Source organism: Schistocerca piceifrons, chromosome 1 (genome assembly GCF_021461385.2).
Source record: "Schistocerca piceifrons isolate TAMUIC-IGC-003096 chromosome 1, iqSchPice1.1, whole genome shotgun sequence".
NCBI lineage: Eukaryota > Metazoa > Arthropoda > Insecta > Orthoptera > Acrididae > Schistocerca > Schistocerca piceifrons.
Genome location: NC_060138.1, coordinates 619,159,083 through 619,182,330, shown reverse-complemented (window position 1 = coordinate 619,182,330; position 23,248 = coordinate 619,159,083). Strand labels below are relative to the sequence as shown.

General features: G+C 38.7%; 1 protein-coding gene across 1 annotated transcript in view; it reads right to left on the bottom strand.

The window, feature by feature from the left end:
* Nucleotides 1-23,248, bottom strand: part of LOC124804222 (arrestin homolog) — a 98,133-nt gene that overhangs the window by 5,761 nt on the left and 69,124 nt on the right. Inside the window, exon 5 of the mRNA XM_047264736.1 lies at nucleotides 1,387-1,544. Within this exon, the coding sequence (XP_047120692.1) occupies nucleotides 1,387-1,544 (158 nt within the window). The remainder of the gene's footprint in view (nucleotides 1-1,386; nucleotides 1,545-23,248) is intronic.

Genomic DNA, 23,248 nt, shown 5'->3' with positions numbered 1-23,248 from the left:
TGACATCAAGGCTAAGGGTGGGCCAACACCATATTGAATTGCAGCATTATCGATGGAGGGTGCCGCAAACTTGTAAGTCATTTTCAGCCAGGTGTTCGGATACTTTTGATCACATAGTGTATAACTGAGTTTGACTGAGGTCATGTAATAGGGCAACAAGAAGTTGGATGCTCCTTCTACGATAATACAGAAAGGCTTAGCTGAAATATACCACTGTACATGACTGCTAGTGGTGGTGGCCACGAGAATGTATGATCACAAGAAGAAGATAAGGGTCCGGGTGGTCACGTGGCAGTACCGAGAGGGAAGACCACTGTCTTTAGCATATGCCTCTATCACATCATACTGCATCTGCAACAGCAATTTGAGCAGCAATCGGTACCTCAGTGAGACAACAAACTGTTACAATTGGTTACTTCAAGGACAGCTCCGAGCTAGATGCCCTGTAGCGTGCATTCCACTGACCCCAAACCACCACCGTTTGTGATTTCAGTGGTGTCAAGTGAGAGCTCATTAGAGGGCAGGGTGAAGGTCTGTTGTGTTTTCTGATGAAAGTTGGTTTAGCCTTGGCACCAGTGAGGGTCATGTGTTGGTTAGCAGGCGGCCAGTTGAGGGCCTGCAACTAACCTGTCTGCATGCTATACACACTGGACTTACACCTAGAGTTATGGTCTGGGGTGCAATTTTGAAAGACAGGAGGAACAGTCTTCAGTTATCCCATGCACGCTAACTGCAAATTTGTGCATCAGTATGGTGATTCAACCTGCTTTGCTGCCATTCATGAACAGCATTCCAGAGGACATTTTCCAATAGGATAACGCTCACCCTCATACCATGGTTGTAACCCAGCATGCTCTACAAAGTGTCAATGTGTTGCCTTGGCCTGCTTGATTGCCAGATCTGTATCCAATTGGGGACATCATTGGATGGCAACTCCAGTGTCATCCACAAATAGCAGTGAATGACGTCTGTATTGACACACCAAGTGCAATTGGCATGGAACTCCATCCCACAAACTGACATCCAGCAGCTGTACAACACAATGCATGCACATTTGCTTGCTTGCATTCAACATTCTGGTGTTACAATGGTCATTAATGTACTAGCATTTCACATTTGCAATGACTTATCTCACACTTACATAACATGTCATTTTGCAGTGCTAATCACTTAAATAAGTTACTTAGACAAATTCCTGTAATTTCATTACTCCACATTAATTATTTTTTAGTGTTGTGATTCTTTTCTGTCAGTGTACGTTTGTTATCACATGATCTTGCATAATTCCCAATATCACTATGCTGACTTGTCCTATATCATCCTGTACCACTTTTACTACAATGATTTATGAATGAATACAGTTACAAGTTATTGTAATTTGCTTACTGTGATTCAACACTTGCAACAGCAGAACGGTATTGGCCATTTTGGAAAAGTACAACATCAACACCTTGTTGAACCATTGCTTTAATTTTCTTAACAACTTTGTTGCTGTTATTTCGAATACAAATATTGACACCAATTTTTTCTCCATGGTGGTAAACCTGCAATCAGAACCAAGACAGGCAAAACTAATACAATGTAACAAAAATATAGATTCATTTCTCATTAATTTGGGTTATCACATCAATTAGTCATGGAATCTGACTATATTAGTTGATTAACTGAAGTGTGTAAAATGCTTTAGAATACTGCACACGAGCATTAACTAGCTAGACAAAATCAAGTAACAGCTTGGACCTCTTAATTTCTAATGAAATTTTTCAGTGCAGTTATTATCAGTTTGTAAGAAATATCTCATTGAATTCTATAAACATTTGTGTCTGTAAAAGTCTTTTGTTGTAAAAATAGTTCTTGACATTGACACAAATTTCATATAACTTAGACTAACAGATAATATCGGTGTCGGGAGAATTTGTGTACTCAATTGTTTATGCTGTGTTGTTTCCCATACTTAGTAAGGCATAGGGCCAGACTTTGGACTTCGAGTGGGAAGCAAAGACAGATGCTTGATACTTGTAAGGAAGAGGAAGCAGCAATTTCAATCACGGTGCAGGCCCATTGTGCCAGTTGCTCCTGCAGTGGGCCAGAGTTGCCAAGAGCTTGTCCAGCTCACTTTCCTGTGCACGCACCACTTCAGCCCTATTTGGAAGGTTCCAGACACTGCTGTCATGCCTGTTAAAGTGAAACACTGTCCAGCCCCAGCAGTCAGTAGTTTTTACTCCAATGGTAATGGTGGAGAAAACAATTAAAAATTCAAATATTTTGTTTCAAATTATGTCGCTTGAAAACTGATAAGATTTTATTTTTATTTTCCTTATGCTGTGTTATTACAGTCACAACAAAATATCATTGCAATTTTAAATTTCAATGAGGAAACCACCGCAGAACTTAAAAATTGTTTCATTGTCCTCTTTTGTTTTCGTCAACTAATTAAAAAGAAACATAAAGCAATAAACACAGATAGCACTCTATGGTATTGATAAAAGCATTTTCACTTGCATGTTCAAAAAAATCTAAAACATAGCAACGGCACTAGATTATCATTTCCAACATAATTTGTGAATGATTTCAGCCGGATATTACTGGGTTTAAAAGAAGTTTCGCATGTGCCAAACATTTCTGCATACATTCCAATGAAAGGTGATTTCCTTACAGCTGTTCTTTATTTTTATTTTGATATTCATCTCACGTCTGTACAATAAATTTCAAGGCAATTTTGTCTCATCTTCAGGCAGTTGTTAGGTGTGTTTCATGAATCGCATGCCATAAGTACTGTAACTGTTCAGTTCTGCCTTCAACTCCTCTAACCTGAGTCTTGTTTTTGTATAATTTGTAGACAGTCTTTTGCTCTTCACTGAAGCTGGCTTCTACCAGTCTTTCCATTCTCCAGTAATAATTTGTGTTAGTATTTTCCAACTACGGCTTATTAAACTTATGGTTCAGTAATATTAACACTTTTTGGCATCTTCCTTCTTTGAAATTTGAATTATTGCATTCTTCTGGATGTGTGAGGGTATTTTGCCTATCTAATATGTCCTGCATACCAGATGGAATAGCTCTGTCAAGGATGGTTCTCCCAGTTCTGCCAAAGATCTCAGTAATTCTAAGGGAATGTTGTCTAATCATGGTGACTTGTTTTAATCCCGGGAGCGGAAAGACTTACCTTAGGGGGAAAAAAGGACGGGTATACACTCTTTGTCTTCAAATATGTCTGCTTGTGTCTGTATATGTGTGGATGGATATGTGTGTGTGTGCGAGTGTATACCCGTCCTTTTTTCCCCCTAAGGTAAGTCTTTCCGCTCCCGGGATTGGAATGACTCCTTACCCTCTCCCTTAAAACCCACATCCTTTCGTCTTTCCCTCTCCTTCCCTCTTTCCTGATGAGGCAACAGTTTGTTGCGAAAGCTTGAATTTTGTGTGTATGTTTGTGTTTGTTTGTGTGTCTGTCGACCTGCCAGCACTTTCATTTGGTAAGTCACATCATCTTTGTTTTTAGATATATTTGTGCAGTATTATAGATTCCATCTGATCTTCAACTACTTCCTCTTCACTTTCCATAATATTGTTTCCAATTTGTTCCTTTTGTACAGCAACTCTGTATATTCCTTCCATCTTTCTGTCTTCCCTTCTTTGCTTAGTACTTGCTTTCCATATCAGTTCTTACAACTGTAATATTACTAATTATTCTGAGGTTGTTTGATACCTTAAGTCAAATTATATTATTTATGAAACTGGGATGTATAGGTATTAAACAACCACAAATGTATGGATAATATAATTCCTACAAATAAAAAATAGGTAATGGAACCCGTATTCTATAAAATACAGAGGCACGATGCGGTTAGTAAACATATTGACCTGAGCACTGTAAGACATGATACGTATAACGTCCTTGTGGCTGTGGCACGTGCAAGAGAGGGCGAATAAATTTTGCACAGCTTGGCAGAGGCTGCGAGATGATCGCCATTACCTCAGCTAATGACGCAGCCACTTGTGCAGCTTATACAGCCTTGTGGAAAGCTGCAGATGCACACAGGTCGCAGAGCTGCAATGTGTGAAGGCTCGATACTTTTCCGTAGGCCTCGCACTGCATTATGGTGTAATTAAACATAGTGTTTCCTTATACATATGAAAGGGCCCACATGCCGTGTTAGACTGCACTTGCCAAGTGCGAATGAGATTGGACCACGTGGATGGCAAGTGATGGGGAAAGAGTGCCACTCGCTCAGTTTGTCACACAGATTATGATGTAATAATGTCTTTACATGTATCTACAAATACCAAATGGGTACTGATAACTACTTGTGTGATGTAATAAAATTCAACACATTGTATGTGCCTATTGGTACTAATGGGTATGGACTGCTATGGTATGTGGTGTAATCGAGTCTAACCGATACCTTATATGTACCTACTGATATCACTGAGTGTCAGTAACTACAGTAGAAAAATCAAACTTTATGTAAGTTAATTTTCAAGTATGAGTAATTTAAATTTGATTTTTTACATTCATTTGTTATGGATTAAATAATTTTGACAAATAGCAACTTGAAAATGAAAATATATCAAACTTACATCACAACTTACAATAATATTTTCTTTAACTTCTATATTTTTTAGATAAAATTTATATGAAATTAAATCAGGGAGTTTGTTTGAAGCTATATTGATTCTTACATGATTGTACCTTTTTAAAAAAATGCAAGGAAGTTCACCAAAGACTATTACCAATTGCTGGTGACATGTGGTGGTCTCTGAAAAAAAATTTTAAGTAGTTTGTTTGCTAATAATATGAATGTTATCACTCTCTGTTTTGATTATAGTGATAAATGTACAATAAATTGTACTGTAATAATTATTGTAACGGAAAGCATTGTTTGGACAATATTTTGCCATGCTCATCTTAAGTGGCAGTTTCAGTTGGTAGTTGTTAGCAGGCAGCTGGTTTTTTATTTTTCTGTGTATATAAAATATACTGTCATTTAGAAGATTATTTTGAGGGCAAAATTCATAACAGAAAACTCAAAAGAAAATTGTGTTAAGATGATTTAATTGATGCTATCTGCATGGTTCACTTTGGTTTATAAAGAAAATTACAGCCACTTCATAATGCAAGATCTGAGTCAACATTCATTACCCTTGAAGAAGACAATGAGATGATCATATAATGTGATAAGTATTGTTTTAGGAAATTAGTAATGTGAATGTGTCTCTATACGATCCATATTGAAATGACACAAATCTGAATATTGAGCCTCAGATAGCAATGACAGAAAGTGTCATGCACATATGATCAGCCTATCAGGTGTGAACGACATGACAAAGAGTGAAGCCAATGTACATTTTTTTCACTGTGAAAGGCTTTGTTATCCTTAAAATATGAAAGTGGTTGTAGGTGGAGCACCACACAGACAAGACCTGGCAGACTGAACATGTATAAGTCAAGAAATCCCATACATAAATATGAAACTAAACAGACGCTTTCAAAATATGGTAACCATCAACACTTCTGTTAGCAGAGATAACAGGCAGACATACACAGCACAATTTTTGCACCTGAACATTAGAAACAAATGGTAAAAATGATTACTGAATTATTGACAATAAGAGAAAGTGTGTAAAAACTCATGAGAACTTGGCTGGAAAACCATTTGGACACAAAGAAGTATAACAATAGACTCATAAAAATTAAATGCTTCAATAAGTAATTCAACAACCAACAAACTCACCATCCTCAATTCACCATGAAGGAGAGAGGGAAAAGTTGACTATTTATTGAGCAGAAGTGGCAGTTGAGTGTAGTGTGTGATTGAATTGACAGGAACACGGATGACTGGGATTGAGATTTGATGATTTACACTTCATGATTTTGCATGATATATTAAATTGTAAGACATTTCCAGGGGCAGATGTGGACTCTGACCACAATCTATTGGTTATGAACTGTAGATTAAAACTGAAGAAACTGCAAAAAGGTGGGAATTTAAAGAGATGGGACCTGCATAAACTGAAAGAACCAGAGGTCATACAGAGTTTCAGGGAGAGCATAAGGGAACAATTGACAGGAATGGTGGAAAGAAATACAGTAGAAGAAGAATGGGTAGCTTTGAGGAATGAAATAGTGAAGGCAGCAGTAGGTAAACAGACAACGGCTAGTAGAAATCCTTGGGTAACAGAAGAGATTCTGAATTTAATTGATGAAAGGAGAAAATACAAAAATGCAGTAAGTGAAGCAGGCAAAAAGGAATACAAACGTCTCAAAAACGAGATCGGCAGGAAGTGGAAAATGGCTAAGCAGGGATGGCTAGAGGACAAATGTAAGGATGTAGAAGCTTATATCATGAAGGGTAAGATAGATACTGCCTACAGGAAAATTAAAGAGACCTTTGGAGAAAAGAGAACCACTTGCATGAATATCAAGAGCTCAGATGGAAACCCAGTTCTAAGCAAAGAAGGGAAAGCAGAAAGGTGGAAGGAGTATATAGAGGGTCTATACAGGGGCAATGTTCTTGAGGACAATATTATGGAAGCGGAAGAGGAGGTAGATAAAGATGAAATGGGAGATATGATACTGTGAGAAGAGTTTGACAGAGCACTGAAAGACCTAAGTCGAAACAAGGACCCGGGAGTGTACAACATTCCATTAGAACTATTGACAGCCTTGGGAGAGCCAGTCCTGACAAAACTCTATCATCTGGTGAGCAAAATGTATGAGACAGGCGAAATTCCCTCAGACTTCAAGAAGAATATAATAATTCCAATCCCAAAGAAAGCAGGTGTTGACAGATGTGAAAATTACCGAACTATCAGTTTAATAAGTCACAGCTGCAGAATACTAATGCAAATTCTTTACAGATGAATGGAAAAACTGGTAGAAGCTGACCTCAGGGAAGATCAGTTTGGATTTCGTAGAAATGTTGGAACACGTGAGGCAATACTGACCCTACTACTTATCTTAGAAGAAAGATTAAGGAAAGACAAACCTACATTTCTAGCATTTGTAGACTTAGAGAAAGCTTTTGACAATATTGACTGGAATACTCTCTTTCAAATTCTGAAGGTGGCAGGGGTAAAATACAGGGAGCGAAAGGCTATTTACAATTTGTACAGAAACCAGATGGCAGTTATAAGAATTGAGGGACATGAAAGGGAAGCAGTGGTTGGGAAGGGAGTGAGACAGTGTTGTAGCCTCTCCCCGATGCTATTTAATCTGTATATTGAGCAAGCAGTAAAGGAAACAAAAGAAAAATTCAGAGTAGGTATTAAAATCCATGGAGAAGAAATAAAAACTTTGAGGTTCGCCGATGACATTGTAATTCTGTCAGAGACAGCAAAGGACTTGGAAGAGCAGTTGAATGGAATGGACAGTGTCTTGAAAGGAGGGTATAAGATGAACATCAACAAAAGCAAAACAAGGATAATTGAATGTAGTCGAATTAAGTCGGGTGATGCTGAGGGAATTAGATTAGGAAATGAGACACTTAAAGTAGTAAAGGAGTTTAGCTATTTGGGGAGCAAAATAACTGATGATGGTCGAAGTAGAGAGGATATAAAATGTAGACTGGCAATGGCAAGGAAAGCGTTTCTGAAGAAGAGAAATTTGTTAACATCGAGCATAGATTTAAGTGTCAGGAAGTCGTTTCTGAAAGTATTTGTATGGAGTGTAGCCATGTATGGAAGTGAAACATGGACGATAAATAGTTTGGAGAAGAAGAGAATAGAAGCTTTCGAAATGTGGTGCTACAGAAGAATGCTGAAGATTAGATGGGTAGATCACATAACTAATGAGGAAGTACTGAATAGAATTGGGGAGAAGAGGAGTTTGTGGCACAACTTGACCAGAAGAAGGGATCGGTTGGTAGGACCTGTTCTGAGGCATCAAGGGATCACAAATTTAGTACTGGAGGGCAGTGTGGAGGGTAAAAATCATAGAGGGAGACCAAGAGATGAATACACTAAGAAGATTGAGAAGGATGTAGGCTGCAGTAGGTACTGGGAGATGAAGAAGCTTGCACAGGATAGGGTAGCATGGAGAGCTGCATCAAACCAGTCTCAGGACTAAAGACCACAACAACAACAACAACAACATGGATTATTTTAATGTATACTGAACGATGAAATAGAAAATCAATTTAACTTTGCAAATTTGTGCACTGTAATCAAATGTATGGATAAGAGCACAATGATGCACCTGAATTTATATGTTGGTGATTCTGAAGCAGCTTTCTCAGTTTTTGGTGTTACAGTTGTGTAAGGTTTAAATTCAGAGTGTTTGAATTACCAGTAGAAGTGTCAATGTTAAATTAATTTTCCTGGTAATCATCTTTAATTATCCTGCAGAGTCACAAATACATATGGAGTAGTCATAACAATCTATTTTAGATTATGTGCAGTTGCTTGCTATAAGTATAAAAATATATTTGTTACTTTATTGGTCTACAAAGTTACAAAGTATAAATCTGAAATCAAACAATGAAAAAGCCAGACCAGAATATCAACAATATTATGAAAAATACAGATTGCTACTCACCATAAAGATGACACTTTGAGTTTCCCACAGGCACAATGAAAAGAGTTACACATTGAGCTTACGGGTAAAGCCCTCTTCTGAAAGGAAAACACACAAGCATTCACACAAGCAAGTGCACCTCACACACACACATGTGACCACTATTTCTGGCCACTCAAGGCAGAATGCAATGTGTCACACAAAAGAAATAGCAGTCCACCATGTGGCAGGGTTAGAGGAGGGATAACAAAGTATGGGTGGGGGTTGGGGTGGGGGGGGGGGTGAGGGGGGGGGGGGAGAAGTCAGCACTGCCTGGCCTGACAGAGTGTGCAGGGAGTAGGTGGTGGCAGGAGAAAGCTACCAGGTGCAGTGTCAGGAGGATGTGAGTGTGAGCGAGGGGAGGGGATTAGGGAGTGGAAAAGGAGAGGAAGAGAAGGGGAAAAGACCGGTGGGTGCATTGGAAGAGAGCAGTGCACAATGAGGGTGATGGGATGTGAATTGGGAGAAGGTGATAGGACAGAGGGGATGGAAACTGCTGGGTGCAGGATGTGGAGACAGTAGTTTACTGTAGGTTGAGGCTGGGACAATTTTGGGAATGGAGAATGTGTTGTAAGGATAACTCCAGTCTGCACAGTTCAGGAAAGCTGCTGGTGGAGAGAGGGTCCAAATAGCTTGGATTCTGAAGCAGCCATTGAAATCAAGCATGTTATTTTCAGCTGCATATTTTGCTCAGGGTTATCCACTTTGCTTTTATCCACTTTGCCCTTAGTCACAGTTTGGTGATGGCCGTTCATTCTGGTGGGCAGCTGGTTGGTAGTCATACCAATGCAAAAAGCTATGGAATGATTGCAACAGAGCCGGTATATGAGATGGGCATTTTCACAGATGGCCTGGGCTCTGATGGGATAGGATAAGCCTGTGACAGGAATGGAATAGGAACTGTTGCTTGGATGGACTTGGCAGATCTGTTGCATTTGGGTATTTCACAGGGATATGATCCCTGTGCCAAGGGGTTGGGTTTGGGAGTGACATAGGGATGATCTAGGATGTTGTGGAGCTTGGGTGGGTGATGGAACATCACTTTAGGAGGTGTGGCAAGGATCTTGTGTAGGATGCCCCTTATTTCAGGGCTTAATAATAGATAATGAAAGCCCTCAAGTCCCAGAAGTCCAGTATAACCTCCAATCCCTGCTTAAAGCCTTAGGCTCTTCCCAGAACTTCTCCCCTGAATGCCTTTCCCTGCTCATCCCTATGATATTGCATACTACATGCTCCACAAAAATTCACAAACCCAACAATTTTGAACATCCCACTGGAACTGGTCATTGTGCTACCACAGAAAGAATTTTGGCCCTCACTGAAAAACACCTCCAAACAATTTCCTGAAGTCTAGCCTCCCATGACTGTGATACCAATCATTTCCTCCACCAACTCTCCACCATTCCCACCCCTTTACCTCCTGGATTCCTACTCATCACTGTTGATGCCACTTCACTATTCACCAACATCCCTCATGTCCAAGGCCTTTCTGCTATTGAACACTCCTTCTTGCAGACTCCATACACACTATCTCATTCTTCATACCATGCAATTACTTCTCCTTTGAAGAAAAAGTATAAAAACACATCCATGGCACAGACATGGGCACCCACATGGCATCCTCTAGTGCTACCCTGTTTATTGGCCATTTAGAGGGAACCTTCAAAGCCTCCCCAGACCCCTGGTCTGATCAGGATCATTTAAAATACCTTCATGATCTGGACTCAGGACCCAGACACCCTATCCTCAGTCCTTCACAAGCTCAATACCTTCTCTCCCATCCACTTCACCCGGTCCTCCTCAAGCCAAAGAGCCACCTTCTGGGACAATGACTTCTTCCTCTCTGATGGCTCCATCCACAGTGCTGTCCACATTAAATCCACCAACAGTGCCTGAATTTCAAAAGCTGCCACTCCTTTAACACCAAAAAAATCCCTTTCATACTGCCTGACCAACCAGTGACAAGCAATCCCCTGCCAAATATGCTGAAGGTTTCACAGACAGGCATTATCCTCAGACATAGTCCACAAACAGATTTCCCATGCCATATCACCACACACCCCCATTCCTCTCACTACACCCAAGAATCATCTAGAAAGGAGTGCCACCTTTGTCACCCAATACCAACTGAACCACATCCTCCATTAGAGCTTTGATTACCCATCATCATGTCCTGAAATGAGGGACACCCTACCCGATACCCTACCCACCTCTCTTATTGTGGTGTTTTATCACCAGTCTGAAGTTCTAAAACATTATAGTCCATGCCTATGCCACTCCCAATCTCAGCCCCCTGCCACGGGCATCATATACTTGTAGGAGACCCAGGTGCAAGACCTGCCCAATCCACCCAGCCAACACTTCCTATTCCAGTCCTGTCACAGACTTATCGTATCCCATCAGAGACCAGGCCATCTGTGAAAGTAGCCATGTCATATACCACCTCTGCTGCAATTGTTGCACAGATTTTTATATTGGTATGACTACTAACCAGCTGTCCACCAGGATGAAAATGGCTACTGCCAAACTTTGGCCAAGAGAAAAGATCACCCTGTCCAAAACATGCAGCTGAACATCATAACATGCTTCATTTCAGTGGCTGCTTCACAATCCAAGCTATTTGGACACTCTCCCCACAACCAGCTTTTCTGAACTGTGCAGATTGGAGTTATCCTTACAACACATTCTCCATTCCCAAAATTATCCCAGTCTCAATATATTGTAGCCTACTGTTCCCAGACCCTGCACCCAACAGTTTCCATTCCCTGTGCTCTATCACCTTCTCCCAATTCATGTCCCCTCACCCTCATTGTGCACTGTTCTCTGCCAAAGCACCCATTGGTATTTTCCCCTTCTCTGCTCCTCTCCGTTTCCACTCCCTGATTCCCTCCCCCCACCCACCCACACAGCCTCTTGACGCTGCACCTGGCAGCTAAGCCCTGCCAACTTCTAGTCCCAGCATGCTCTGCCAGGCAGTGCTGACTTCTCTCCCCCCACCCGTACCCTGTTATTGTGCCTCCTTCCCCGCCCCGCTGTGTATTGCTGTTTCTGTTTTGTGAACAGTGCATTCTGCCTGGAGTGGCCAGAAATAGTGGTCATGTGTGTATGAAGTGTGCTTGCTTGTATAACAGTGTGTGTGTTTTCCTTTCTGAAGAAGTCTTTGGCCAAAAGCTGAATGTGTAACAGTCTTTCGTTGTCCCTATCCGGAACTGTTTGTGTCATGTTTAAAGTGACCAGCAATCTATCCTTTTCATAATAAAGTATAAATATGGAGCCTTTTCATGTTTCTCTGTCTTCCAAGTGTGAGAATTTTATTTTTCGTGTTCTTGATTACTTGTGTTAATAGCATCAAATGTGTTGAATTCTATTTTCTGAACTGAAGGGGAATATTTTGAAAAAGGATATTTTCATATGAGACTACTTTATTGTCAGTGATGCACTGGAATACTGAATCATTTAGAATTGGCAGAAGCTGGTGTTTTGGTTGGTGTCTCAAGTAGTTCTACTCACTGCTTTGGTCATCAAACATCAAGTTATCCATTACAAGATCAGTGGGAAAAATGAATGACAATAGACCAGCAGTAAGACAAACATTACACCTCACAAAAGCAGTCAGTTCAAATGGCAGCAAAAATAACAAGAGAAATCAAACACAAGCACAGCTAATAACCCATGCAAGAGCTGCAGAATTGTAAGCCAGTATGAAGTTGTCTACAATTAATTAAAGTATCAGTATAAGAAATGAATAATTTATTTCAACAAGTAAATAAGAAAAAGTATAATTACTGTTTCAAGACTCTAGGAAGAAAAACCAAATTTTAGAAATCCTGTATCCCATCAGCAGGCTACATACAGCAATTAAATCATAGAAAGAAACTGCCAAACATTTTTTTGGTGGTACCAGGTAGCATGCAACTCCAACCTAAATGATACAGACTGTCAAGTTCAGCAGACTGTCAAGTTCATCACCAAGTACATGTAAAAGAAATAAAGTAGGCAGAAATACTGGATTGCAGACAGTCATAATGGCTAGAACTATGAGTGAATGTGTATAGGTAAATTGCTAGTAGAGGAAAATGGGTAAAGACAACATGCTGACTTAATTGCAAGTTGACATCTGCTGTATTAAATGTAAGCTATTAGAAATGGAACATTTTTGTAATATTAACATACTCAGTGTTATATTTATATCTGAACAAGCACTGACAAAAATTAACTGTATTTTCCCCTCAAGGAAATATTGTAGCAGACATCACATGTAGAAGACACATCAAGTGCAATTTTGTAAGATAGTGGGAGTGCAATTTTCAAAAACTGAGGTGTCAGCATGCTATGGGAGTGGGGAGTTGAGTTGTGTAGGACTTGTGTACTAAGACGTAATAATTGTTAGCTTGTTCTGTAATGTATTTACTGAACAATTTAGTAGCTAAAAAACTTAAAATTTCAAAACCAGAGTTCATTATTATAGTGTCACATAGTGATACTGAGATGGACATGTAACAGGGGGCAGTCTCTTGCTGGAGGACAGTGCACTCTTGGGCATGGTGGGATGTTCTGTGTCGCATATGGTGTGTGTGTCCTGTGGCATGGTGTAACCATTAAAAGCCATCATCACATCCTGATCACTTCACTTGGTATTCATCACTCACCATGTTGTTCACTCAAACTTTCAGACTTCTCTGAGGACAATGATCCCCGGAACCTTGGTACATTTGTGGATGCTATTTCGATTCACTGTGACCGTGTTATTGACAACTCACTATAAACTGGTGTATGGACTGCCACTTCAGTTGCATATCTGTACTAAAACTACATATTTTGTCATGAGTATTCATTACTGTAATGATTTTCATGTGTTTAAAATAAATTCTTCCTCCAGAGTGATTTTTTGCTGGTGATGAGATGTGTCAGACTTTACATTTTAATTAACAAATAATGTAATGGATGCTGTTGTTATAGGAACAACAGTTAGGGAAATTACAGGAAAAAATGAACTACAACAGAATAAACTGTTTTTCTAGCATTCCCATCATTCAAGGAAGCCAAAGAGGATTGGGAAGCTTACATCAAAGTAAAGGACATTGTCAACCGAAAAGCCTTCTTTTGTTATGGTTTAAAATAGATGTGTTTCATTTGCTACATAGTCTGGCCTCAGTAGCAGACCCAGGTGCATTGCCATTTGTGGAAACGTGCAGTAGAATCTATTGTTCATGACACAATGGTGCAACATGCACCAGACAAGAAGGTGTGACACATGGATTCAAAGTTATGTGAGCCTTCTCTAGATTTCATTGCCCAATCATTTGAGCTTGCCCAATAAGCTAATGTACAAATAGAACTTCAAAGAGTAACAGTTCTGGAGCAGAGAGCTTCTAATGTATCACAGTCATTCGGCACATCACATAGGAGCTCAGACTCACAACAAGTGTGCCCCAAGCATGTTGTGTCATGGCTACAGAATCAATCATGGACTCCATGTCAGAACAGCTAGCATCATAAACAGTCAATAAACCAAGCTGCACTGCAGTTGTTTTCTTGTCCATAGTGCTTTATTAGGTACTGTAGTGTAACTGTGGTGTACTGTAGTGTAACAATCCCTAAAAAATCTTAAATCTGTGGGCTGGGATGAAATTCCAACAAATATCATAAAGACAGGAAGTGACAGCATTGCACCTCAACTCTGTAAAATAATAAACCAATCATTTGATGAGGGCTGCTTTCCAGACAGACTGAAATATGCTGAAGTCTGTCCAATCTACAAAAAGGGAAAACAAGATGATTTAGTAAATTTCCACCCAGTGTCTATACTCCCAGTTTTCTCCAAAATAGTTGAATGAATAGTATGTAATCAATTAGAAAAGTACAATAAGGAAGGTAATATTATTCTCAATAACCAATATGGATTTAGGAAGGGATAAAACACTTCACAAGCTGTAAATGAACTAATCTTTAAAGTAAGTAAATGCCTTGACAACAAACAAAGTGTATCTGGTATTTTTTGTGACCTCTCAAAGGCATTTGATACAGTAAACCATAAGCTACTGCTCCAAAAATTGGGTACCTATGGCTTCCATGGAAAATCTATAAGATGGTTTTCATCGTATCTCAAAAATAGATACCAAAGGGTGGTGATACATCAAAAGGGAGAGAAAACTTGCTCTATCTGGAAAGAAATTCAAGCAGGCATGCCCCAGGGCTCGATATTAGGACCACTTCTGTTCTTATATTACATAAATGACATGCCTAGCAAAGTAAATACAGATACAATACTTTACGCAGATGACTCAACTGCTGTAGTCTGCTGCAAAACCACTGATGAATTAGTAAGGACCACAAAGCAAACTCTACAAGAACTTGAACAATGGATAAAAGATAATGCTATGAAATTAAATCTTGAAAAAACCCAAATCATACACTTCAGGACCAAACAAACTACTGAATGTATATAACAAATAGAATATTCAGGTAAAAAACTGACCACAGTTGATTCTATAAAATTTCTTGGGATAACTTTAAATAAAAACTTGCAATGGACCGACCATGTGGACAGTTTACTGAAGAGATTAAATAGTTTAGTTTATGCAATGAGGGTACTACATTCATGCAAACCACTATTCAAAAGCTTGGACTTCATGACAATCCCTTCCATCTTCATATATGAAATACTTCTCTTTGAACAGAAAAACGCGCATCTGTTTGAAGGAAATACATTCACACATGCCTATGAAACTAGACATAAATTGAAATACATGCTACCTTGTCACCGACTCACAGTATATGAAAATACTCCATATTACATGGCTCTGAAGATCAGAAATAAGATAAGGTCAATATTTGGGGAATCCACATTGGAGACCATTGGCACATACCTAAAAAGCAAATGTTATTATAGTCTAGAAGAATTTCTAAATGAATAAAAAGCAATGTTATAGTTTAGAAGAATTTATAAATAGGAATAGGGAGTAAAGATACAAGTACAAGTGGTATACTTTCGAAGCCATATAGATACAAAGTATACACGTTCACTGTATATTCATGTTTATATATAGAATTATAGTTTGAATGGCAGTTTGTATCCCATTCACTACATCCATACTTCATATAGGTGAGTGAAGGCTACGGTAATGATTGGATGAGTTATGAAAAGATTTAAAATATAATGTTGTATTTTTATTATAATAAACAATGTGTGTATTACGTATTTCCTGTAGTATATAAAATACTGTAACAACTTAGGTTAAAGACTCACGAGTCACCAATGTTCTCAATCAAATGATTCTACAAAAACATGTTATGTGACAAAAAAGTATCTTATCTTATCTTATCTGAAGTAATGTTTTGCAAAAACATTTTTCAAACCAATGAATGATGAGCTTCATTATAAAAAGTTTATTTTCATAATGAATTACATAATATCCTGTTTGGATGTATGTTTTATGCATGCACATGTATTATGAAATGGATGGACACAACTTTTCTGCAAACTGGATTTATGATAAACATTGTACCATGTTCATAGTACCTGCTGGAGAGGCAATTTATCCCATGCCATCGGGTCCTGCCTTGGAGATATGATGTGAGTCATGGAAGAAGAGTGGCGGCCTTGACCATGCCTATGACATCATGGGGACAAGAGGAAACTTGTTATACACTCCTTTGGAACCTCTTAAATAAGACAGACTGTTTTTGGGCTTGGTCCTTATCAATGTGATTATGATGTTTCGAATATTGAAGCAATTTTTATAGTTAATGGTCAATCTAAACAATAGTACAATATATGAAAAGGATAGATTGCTACTCACCGTGTAGAGGAGTTGTTGACTCACAGACAGGCACAACAAAAACACTGCTAAACATGTGAGCTTTCAACTAAAGACCTTCTTCTAAAGTAGACACACACACACACACACACACACACACACACACACGTGAATACTGTCTAATACTGTCTCTGCCCACTGAGACAGTGGTCATGTGTGAGTTGTGCTTGTGTGAATGTGTGTGCTGTCTACTTTAGAAGAAGGCCTTTTGGCTGAAATCTCTTCATGTTTAGCAATCTTTTTGTTATGACTGTCTGCAGCTCAACATCTCCTCTATATTACAATAAGAAATCTATCCTTTTCACAATATTGTCATTATTCCATCCTAGATTTTCCATTGTTAGAATACAATATACAATACATTGTTTATGGGAAGCTTCATATTTATTTCAAGAAATGGATGTTGGGTTTGTAGTCTTAACTTCCTACAGTAACTGCCACACTTTGACAAACATAGTTCAATTGGAAAAGGTGGGCAAGTGTGCTGAAAGAATGAAATGAGCAAGATTGGATACCAGAAAGTCTTAGCTCCTGATCAGACTTTACTTTTTCACCTAATATCACAGTAAAGAACAGGCAGAACTTTGCATGTGATGACTGTGACAGGATTCAGAACAAATGCAACTGGAAGTAAACAAAGTTATGAAGATTGAGAAAAGTATACAGAAAATTGAAATTTTAAAGAGGCTTGGTAAATTTTGAGCAAGCAGATTTGCAGAGTGGATATTATTGTCAATAGTAACAAAGATCAATAGCCAAAATCATGCTGCAGTGCAAAATCAATTGCTAGCCCTGCAAATCAAGAGAAGTTGAGTAGTTGATGGACAATTATTAAATCCTTTGACTATAATTACTACAGAGACGAAAATAATGATTCCACAAGCCAGAAGATTTCAAGTATGACTATGGAGGGCTTTGACTGTATTATCCACAATAGTCTACAACAGCAGTTGCAGATCACAGCTGTAGCTTGTCAACCTGCAGTGGTGGAAGTGTCAACAGTGCACTCACTTTCGGTGATACGGTACAACCTACACCAATCCAGCTTTGTGTCAGCATTTACATGTGCTGAGATTCTTGTGAGCTGTATAAAATCTGAGTTGATTAGTTTCCAATACAGTTGTGGTGGTGGTGTTTGTGTTGTGGGGTGAACTGCAAGTGATAGTGGAACAGCGAATGTGGGGGTATTGCAGCGGCATACCTAGCTTTGATACAATATTAAGCTGAGGTTAATTAAACATGTATTCTTGTAGACATTGAGGGCCCATGGTGACAAGAAAAATTGATGTGTATGTATCTGTTTGGTTTAGAAAAATATAGTATACAACTGAGTAATGACCTAATCGAGTTCACTGTTAGTATAAGGCAATAAACATGAAATACTAAAACTGAATTAAAAAGTGAAATAAAAACAAGAAACACAACACTAGAACAGCATATCAATGATTCATTTAAGGCAAAGGAAGTCATCAAAACTGGAAAATTGCAGTTACAGATGAAACTTTCCACCTTACCACAGGAGCTAATTTTGGAAATTTTGAAATAGTGTGATTTAATTCAAAATTAAGTGAATGAGCAATCAGAGATGTGAACAAGAACCTGAAACAATCAAAAGAATCAACTGAGTAGGAATCTAACACAACACATGATCAAATCTCAGGCACACAAGTAAGGTTCAGATTGTCGGAAAAATTGAAGATTCAAATGTGACCATCATTCCAGGCTCCATGCTTGGTAGTTTGCATGGGCAAGTAGTTGAATTAGCTGATAATAAAGTATGAAAAAGGATTGAATCATCTGTAGATACATCTTATTTTAACACAGAAACAGAGAAAGACTTCAGAAGGAATCTCTGAGGTGGAGTTAAGCGTACATTTAAAAATGTCAGATGCTACATATAGAATCTATTATTTATGACAAAAATTTTACGGCATGAACCAGATAAGAGGCATGACACAAGGCTTCAGAGTTACAGGACCCTTCACTAGACCACACTGCCTATGAATTTGAGGAGGAAGGAACAGGAGGAGGCAACTGATGCCCTAACGACACAAGTTTCTGAAATAACAAATTCTTATGAAGCAGATTTTAAGCAACAATTTACATGTCCATGGGACTGTGCTAAAGTATACCATGCTCAGAAACCTACCTGAGTACACTGATGAAGATTTAAGCCTCGAACATAGTCTGTGTCAATGGGAGGTGGGATATGAGTGGATACATCAAATCATACTGTGATTTTTATTTTGTCTGTGTCTGCTTCCTTAACTGAGCGGTCAGCATGTCTGACTGTCATACAGCAGGCCTGACCAGGTCAGAAGTTTCTCTGCTCAGGTACAGCATGTTGTGTTGTCCTCACATCATTTCATCATCATTGTCCTCACATCATTTCATCATCATTGACAAGCAAGTCACCCAATGTGGTGTAACATGAAAATACTTGCGCTTCAGTGGCCAAACTTCTCCAGGTGGGGACTCCCAGTCATCAGTGTCATACAATAACCTCACTTCATTTTTATTGTGAGAAGTATTTGAACAAGAATATGCATTTGTATGGAGCACTACCTATGAAAGTGTTTTACATAAACTGCTATGCAATTTATTATCTGTGGAAGCAGTAAGGTTTCTTAGTAGTGTACGGTGCATAATTTTAGGTATGCTATCTTATGTAGATGCTTGGTGCCAAGTAACAAGAAGTGTACTGTTCAGTGCAAAGAGTCAGAAGGTTAGATTTAAAATGTGTCTTTTGCCCAAATCCTAGAGGTGGTTCAGTTATTTTATGCTGAAGACACATAGGACCTGTCTGATGTTGTGTGCCTCACAAAAACCAGTATCTGAAGCATTTTTATTTCATTTACGGTGTTGGTTAATATTTCTATAATTTTAGTTACCGCTACTCATATTTATTTACCTGAAGCAATAGAGTTACATTTATTTGTTGGAGGAGAAGAATAATATCTCATGTTAGCAAAATGCAGAAAATAAAAGATGAGCCAAAAACTGATGAATATTTTGGAAACATAATAAATTTGTGCGCAGTATATAGGTTATGAAGGAAGGTAAGAGAAATGGTTTACTCAAAAGAAGAACATTATATTGGAGACAGCATGAAAAGTCATACCACCGGAAGCTGCATATATTTAAAATAGCAGTAGGGGATCTGATTTGGTTCATATACACGAGATATGGACATTCTGGTATACAATAGTGAATCTGGTATATGAAAAAGTTTTATTACTTTAAAAATCTAAGTAGATAAATAAAAAGGAATTAAAAAGTTGTGATCTTTGTCAGAATGTTAAAGAAAATAATGAACAAACAATATTAATTGTATCCAGTAACATTACATGATTTAACCTGGATGTTAGCTTTGCCCTTTTTGCTGGTGGAATGAAGGGGGATATACCCTTAGTTATGAAGTGTAAACATGATGAGCTAACATCCAGGTATGATTGTTGAACCATATAACAGGAGGACACTCATTAAAACACATGATAAGAGGGCTTTCAGAGTTACTGCAGTGAGTGAGTATGTACGGGGAATGAAACAAATGCGAGAGTGAGTATTTAAGGGGAGTGAAATAAATGCAACATAAAGAACAAATTAAAAACCAGGGCTACAGCAGGAGAAGGTTACCTCAATATATAAGTATAAAAGGAGAAGGTAGAGGAAAATGATGACCTACATCTGGGAGAAAAAGAAGACTACATAAATATGACAATGAAAACAATCAATTTTTGACAAAATAATTTAATAATTTAATCTAATTGGATAGATAAAAAAAATCTACTCACCAAGTGTTGGGAGAACACACACATCAAAGAAGGTTGTAATTAGGCAAGCTTTCAGAGATAGTGGCTCCTTCTTCAGGCAGAAGAGAAAGGAAGGGGGGTGAAGGAAAAGGACTGGAGAGATCTAGGAAAAGGGGTAGATTTCAGGAAAGGCACTCAGAACCATGGGTCAGTGGAGACTTACCATATGGGATGAGAAGGAAAGACTGATTGTTGGGGACTACATCCAATTAGAATACATAAATCGTAGCACTGTAACTATGAAAAATTAAAAAATTGTTAAAGGATAATCTTTCTTCAGAAGGAGGTGTATCTTGAAGATTACTACATAAGTTGGTACCATTAGTTTTAAGGTACCTCCAAAACAGCAAAGTAGATTAATTTAACTGAGTTTGTCAATCTGTTCTATATGCTACTTTACAGACAGCATAATAATGAGGCAAGTGTCTGAGTTTTGTATGCTGTTCTTCAGGATTGGAAAGATAGGTAACTGATTATAGAATGTCCAACAACAAATGCTTGTTAATTATTCAAAACATGTAACTCCTCTGGTTCGATGAGAGTTTATAAATGCTGATGGTGTTTGATGAGGAAAGTGGCCTCATAACAATGAATGTTGTGTTCCCTACAACAACCACATAGGACAGCATCCCAGTATAGCTCTGTGAGTTTTATAGAGTCTCATATGATCCTCTTAGAATAATATCTTTATTATTATTAATAGGGATGATAAGTATTATGACTACTTTTATAACAATTTTCTATGGGAGTTTTGGGTGATCAAGTCCATGGAATTAATATGAATGTGGAGTTTACAAAGGCAAATGTGATTACTGTGTTGTGTTGCTACCTTCTTCTCTAGCCATCAATAGTAAGGTGTTAGGGCCACTTTTTGGGGTCTGCATGAATGAAGCCAGGAAGTCAGTTCTGGAGGGTATGCTGAACAACTTCAACCTCTAGCTCCTCAATGAAGAACTTGTCAGGAAGGAAATCTTGGGGGGGGGATCAGTCTTTGGAATCAATTTTCTTTTTCTCTTAGGTTCTAACATCCTTAGTCTTTCTTTTTCTTTCTTTCTTCTCCTCCTGGATACCTTGGATAATTTCCCTCTTTACGATATTCGATAGTCTCCATCATGGAAACCTACTTTTATCTGTTCATCAAAACCTATATTCACACACTTGCCCATGGGGTAGCACAAGACCAGTAATTTCCAAAAGTTTCATGAGCATGGCTAGAAAAGCCTGAGTTCTGGATGCAGTATATTTGATTATGTGAAATAGGGTAGTATATGTTTGTCATCCAAGATTCATATCCAGAGTAAAATAATGATTACTGGGTAGAAAGGTTAAGAAACTTAATTAAAGTGAAGTCAAGGCAAATATATGCCTATGATTGATGGTTTGCAATTCATTGAGGAGCATTCCACATGTAATAAACATGAATAAGCATAATAATTACATATGAGATACAAGTACATCTGTGGTTGTACATAAAATAAACATAATATATTAATTCCTGTTGCGAGTAGCTTAAAACTAGTTTTAAACTTTGAATATTTACTGTTTGGTCAGCACAGTGATGGCATCATTCTCTAAGGGAAGGAATCTGTAGTGCAGAGCTTCCCAACGTGTGGTCTGTGGACCCCTTAGGGGTCCACCGGCTCTTTCTAGGGGGTTCGCGGCCACCTTTCACCAAATCGTCTAAAGTAATGAGTGAAATTATTGAATAAAAATGTGAAAATCAAATTCATTATATTTTTATTTATTTTTTTTTTTCATGTGAAAAACATGTGTACTTTTAGTTGGGGTCGTATTCCCAAGCAGCCTTTGCAGTTCCTAAGTGAGAACGCATACACAGTTTAGTGCTGGAGAATGCGGCTTCTCTGATCGTCTGTTTCACAACAATATGGGGGTTGTTTGTGTGCCAGCTCACAGCGCTAGATGCGCTGAAACCTTTTAAGCATGCACGGAGCGAGCTTTGTCAACCAATCACAGTGCTCGCTGGCACGTATGTGATCCCAGGCATCATTAAATGTTAAACTTGCTTTGTCAGTGCACTACCTATTTCATAAGTCGATTTTTGACCAGTTTATTATTTCTAACATGGATCCTTGGCTGAAGTTGGGGTTGGGTTGGGTTGTTTTGGAAAGGAGACCAGACAGCAAGGTCATCGGTCTCATCGGATTAGGGAAGGATGGGGAAGGAAGTTGGCCGTGCCCTTTGAAAGGCATTTGCCTGTAGCGATTGAGGGAAATCACGGTAAACCTAAATCAGGATGGCCGGACGCGGGATTGAACCATCGTCCTCCCGAATGCGAGTCCAGTGTCTAACCACTGCACCACCTTGCTTGGTTTGGCTGAAGTCAGGATCATTGAAGAAGGGTGCAGTTTCTCCATCGCCTTCACAACAGGGGAAGTGTCCAGTTGAAATGAATGAGGAGGGAGGATGACCAAAGCAAGAACTGTCACAAGAAGCTCCAAAGACTATTGATACTGCGGGAAGGTGGGGGTGGGGTGGGTGGGGGGTGAGGGTGGGGGGGGGGGGCAGGGTGTCATTGGGAACATGGCACTTCCATTAAGAAGCTTTCAGTTCCCATGGGTTTTGCTCTGAAATTTAAAGTTACTGTGCTCTTGATTGACTAGGGTCCGCCATGGATTTTCGACTGTAGAAGGGGTCCACCAGCTGAAAAGTATGGGAAGCCCTGCTGTAGTGGAACATACCACTTTGATGAAGTGATGTGTTGCACAAGCATTTTTTGAACTGATAAGTGATAATCACCACTACAAAAATTTTATTTTTGTGATGCATTAGATAATCTACTATTTGGATGTATGTTTTATTTATGTTCATGTATCATGAAATGGATGGATGCAGCTTATTGGCAAACTGGAATGACACTAAACATCATAACATGTTCATGGTACCTGTTGATCAAGTGGTTTATTTTGTGTTGTTGGACTCTGCCTTTGAGATATGGTGAGAGTTGTGGAGGAAGAGTAGCAGTGAAAATGCCTACGATGTCACGGGGTCAAGAGAAAACTTGTTATACACTTAATCAATTGGAATCTATTAAATAAGACAGTCAA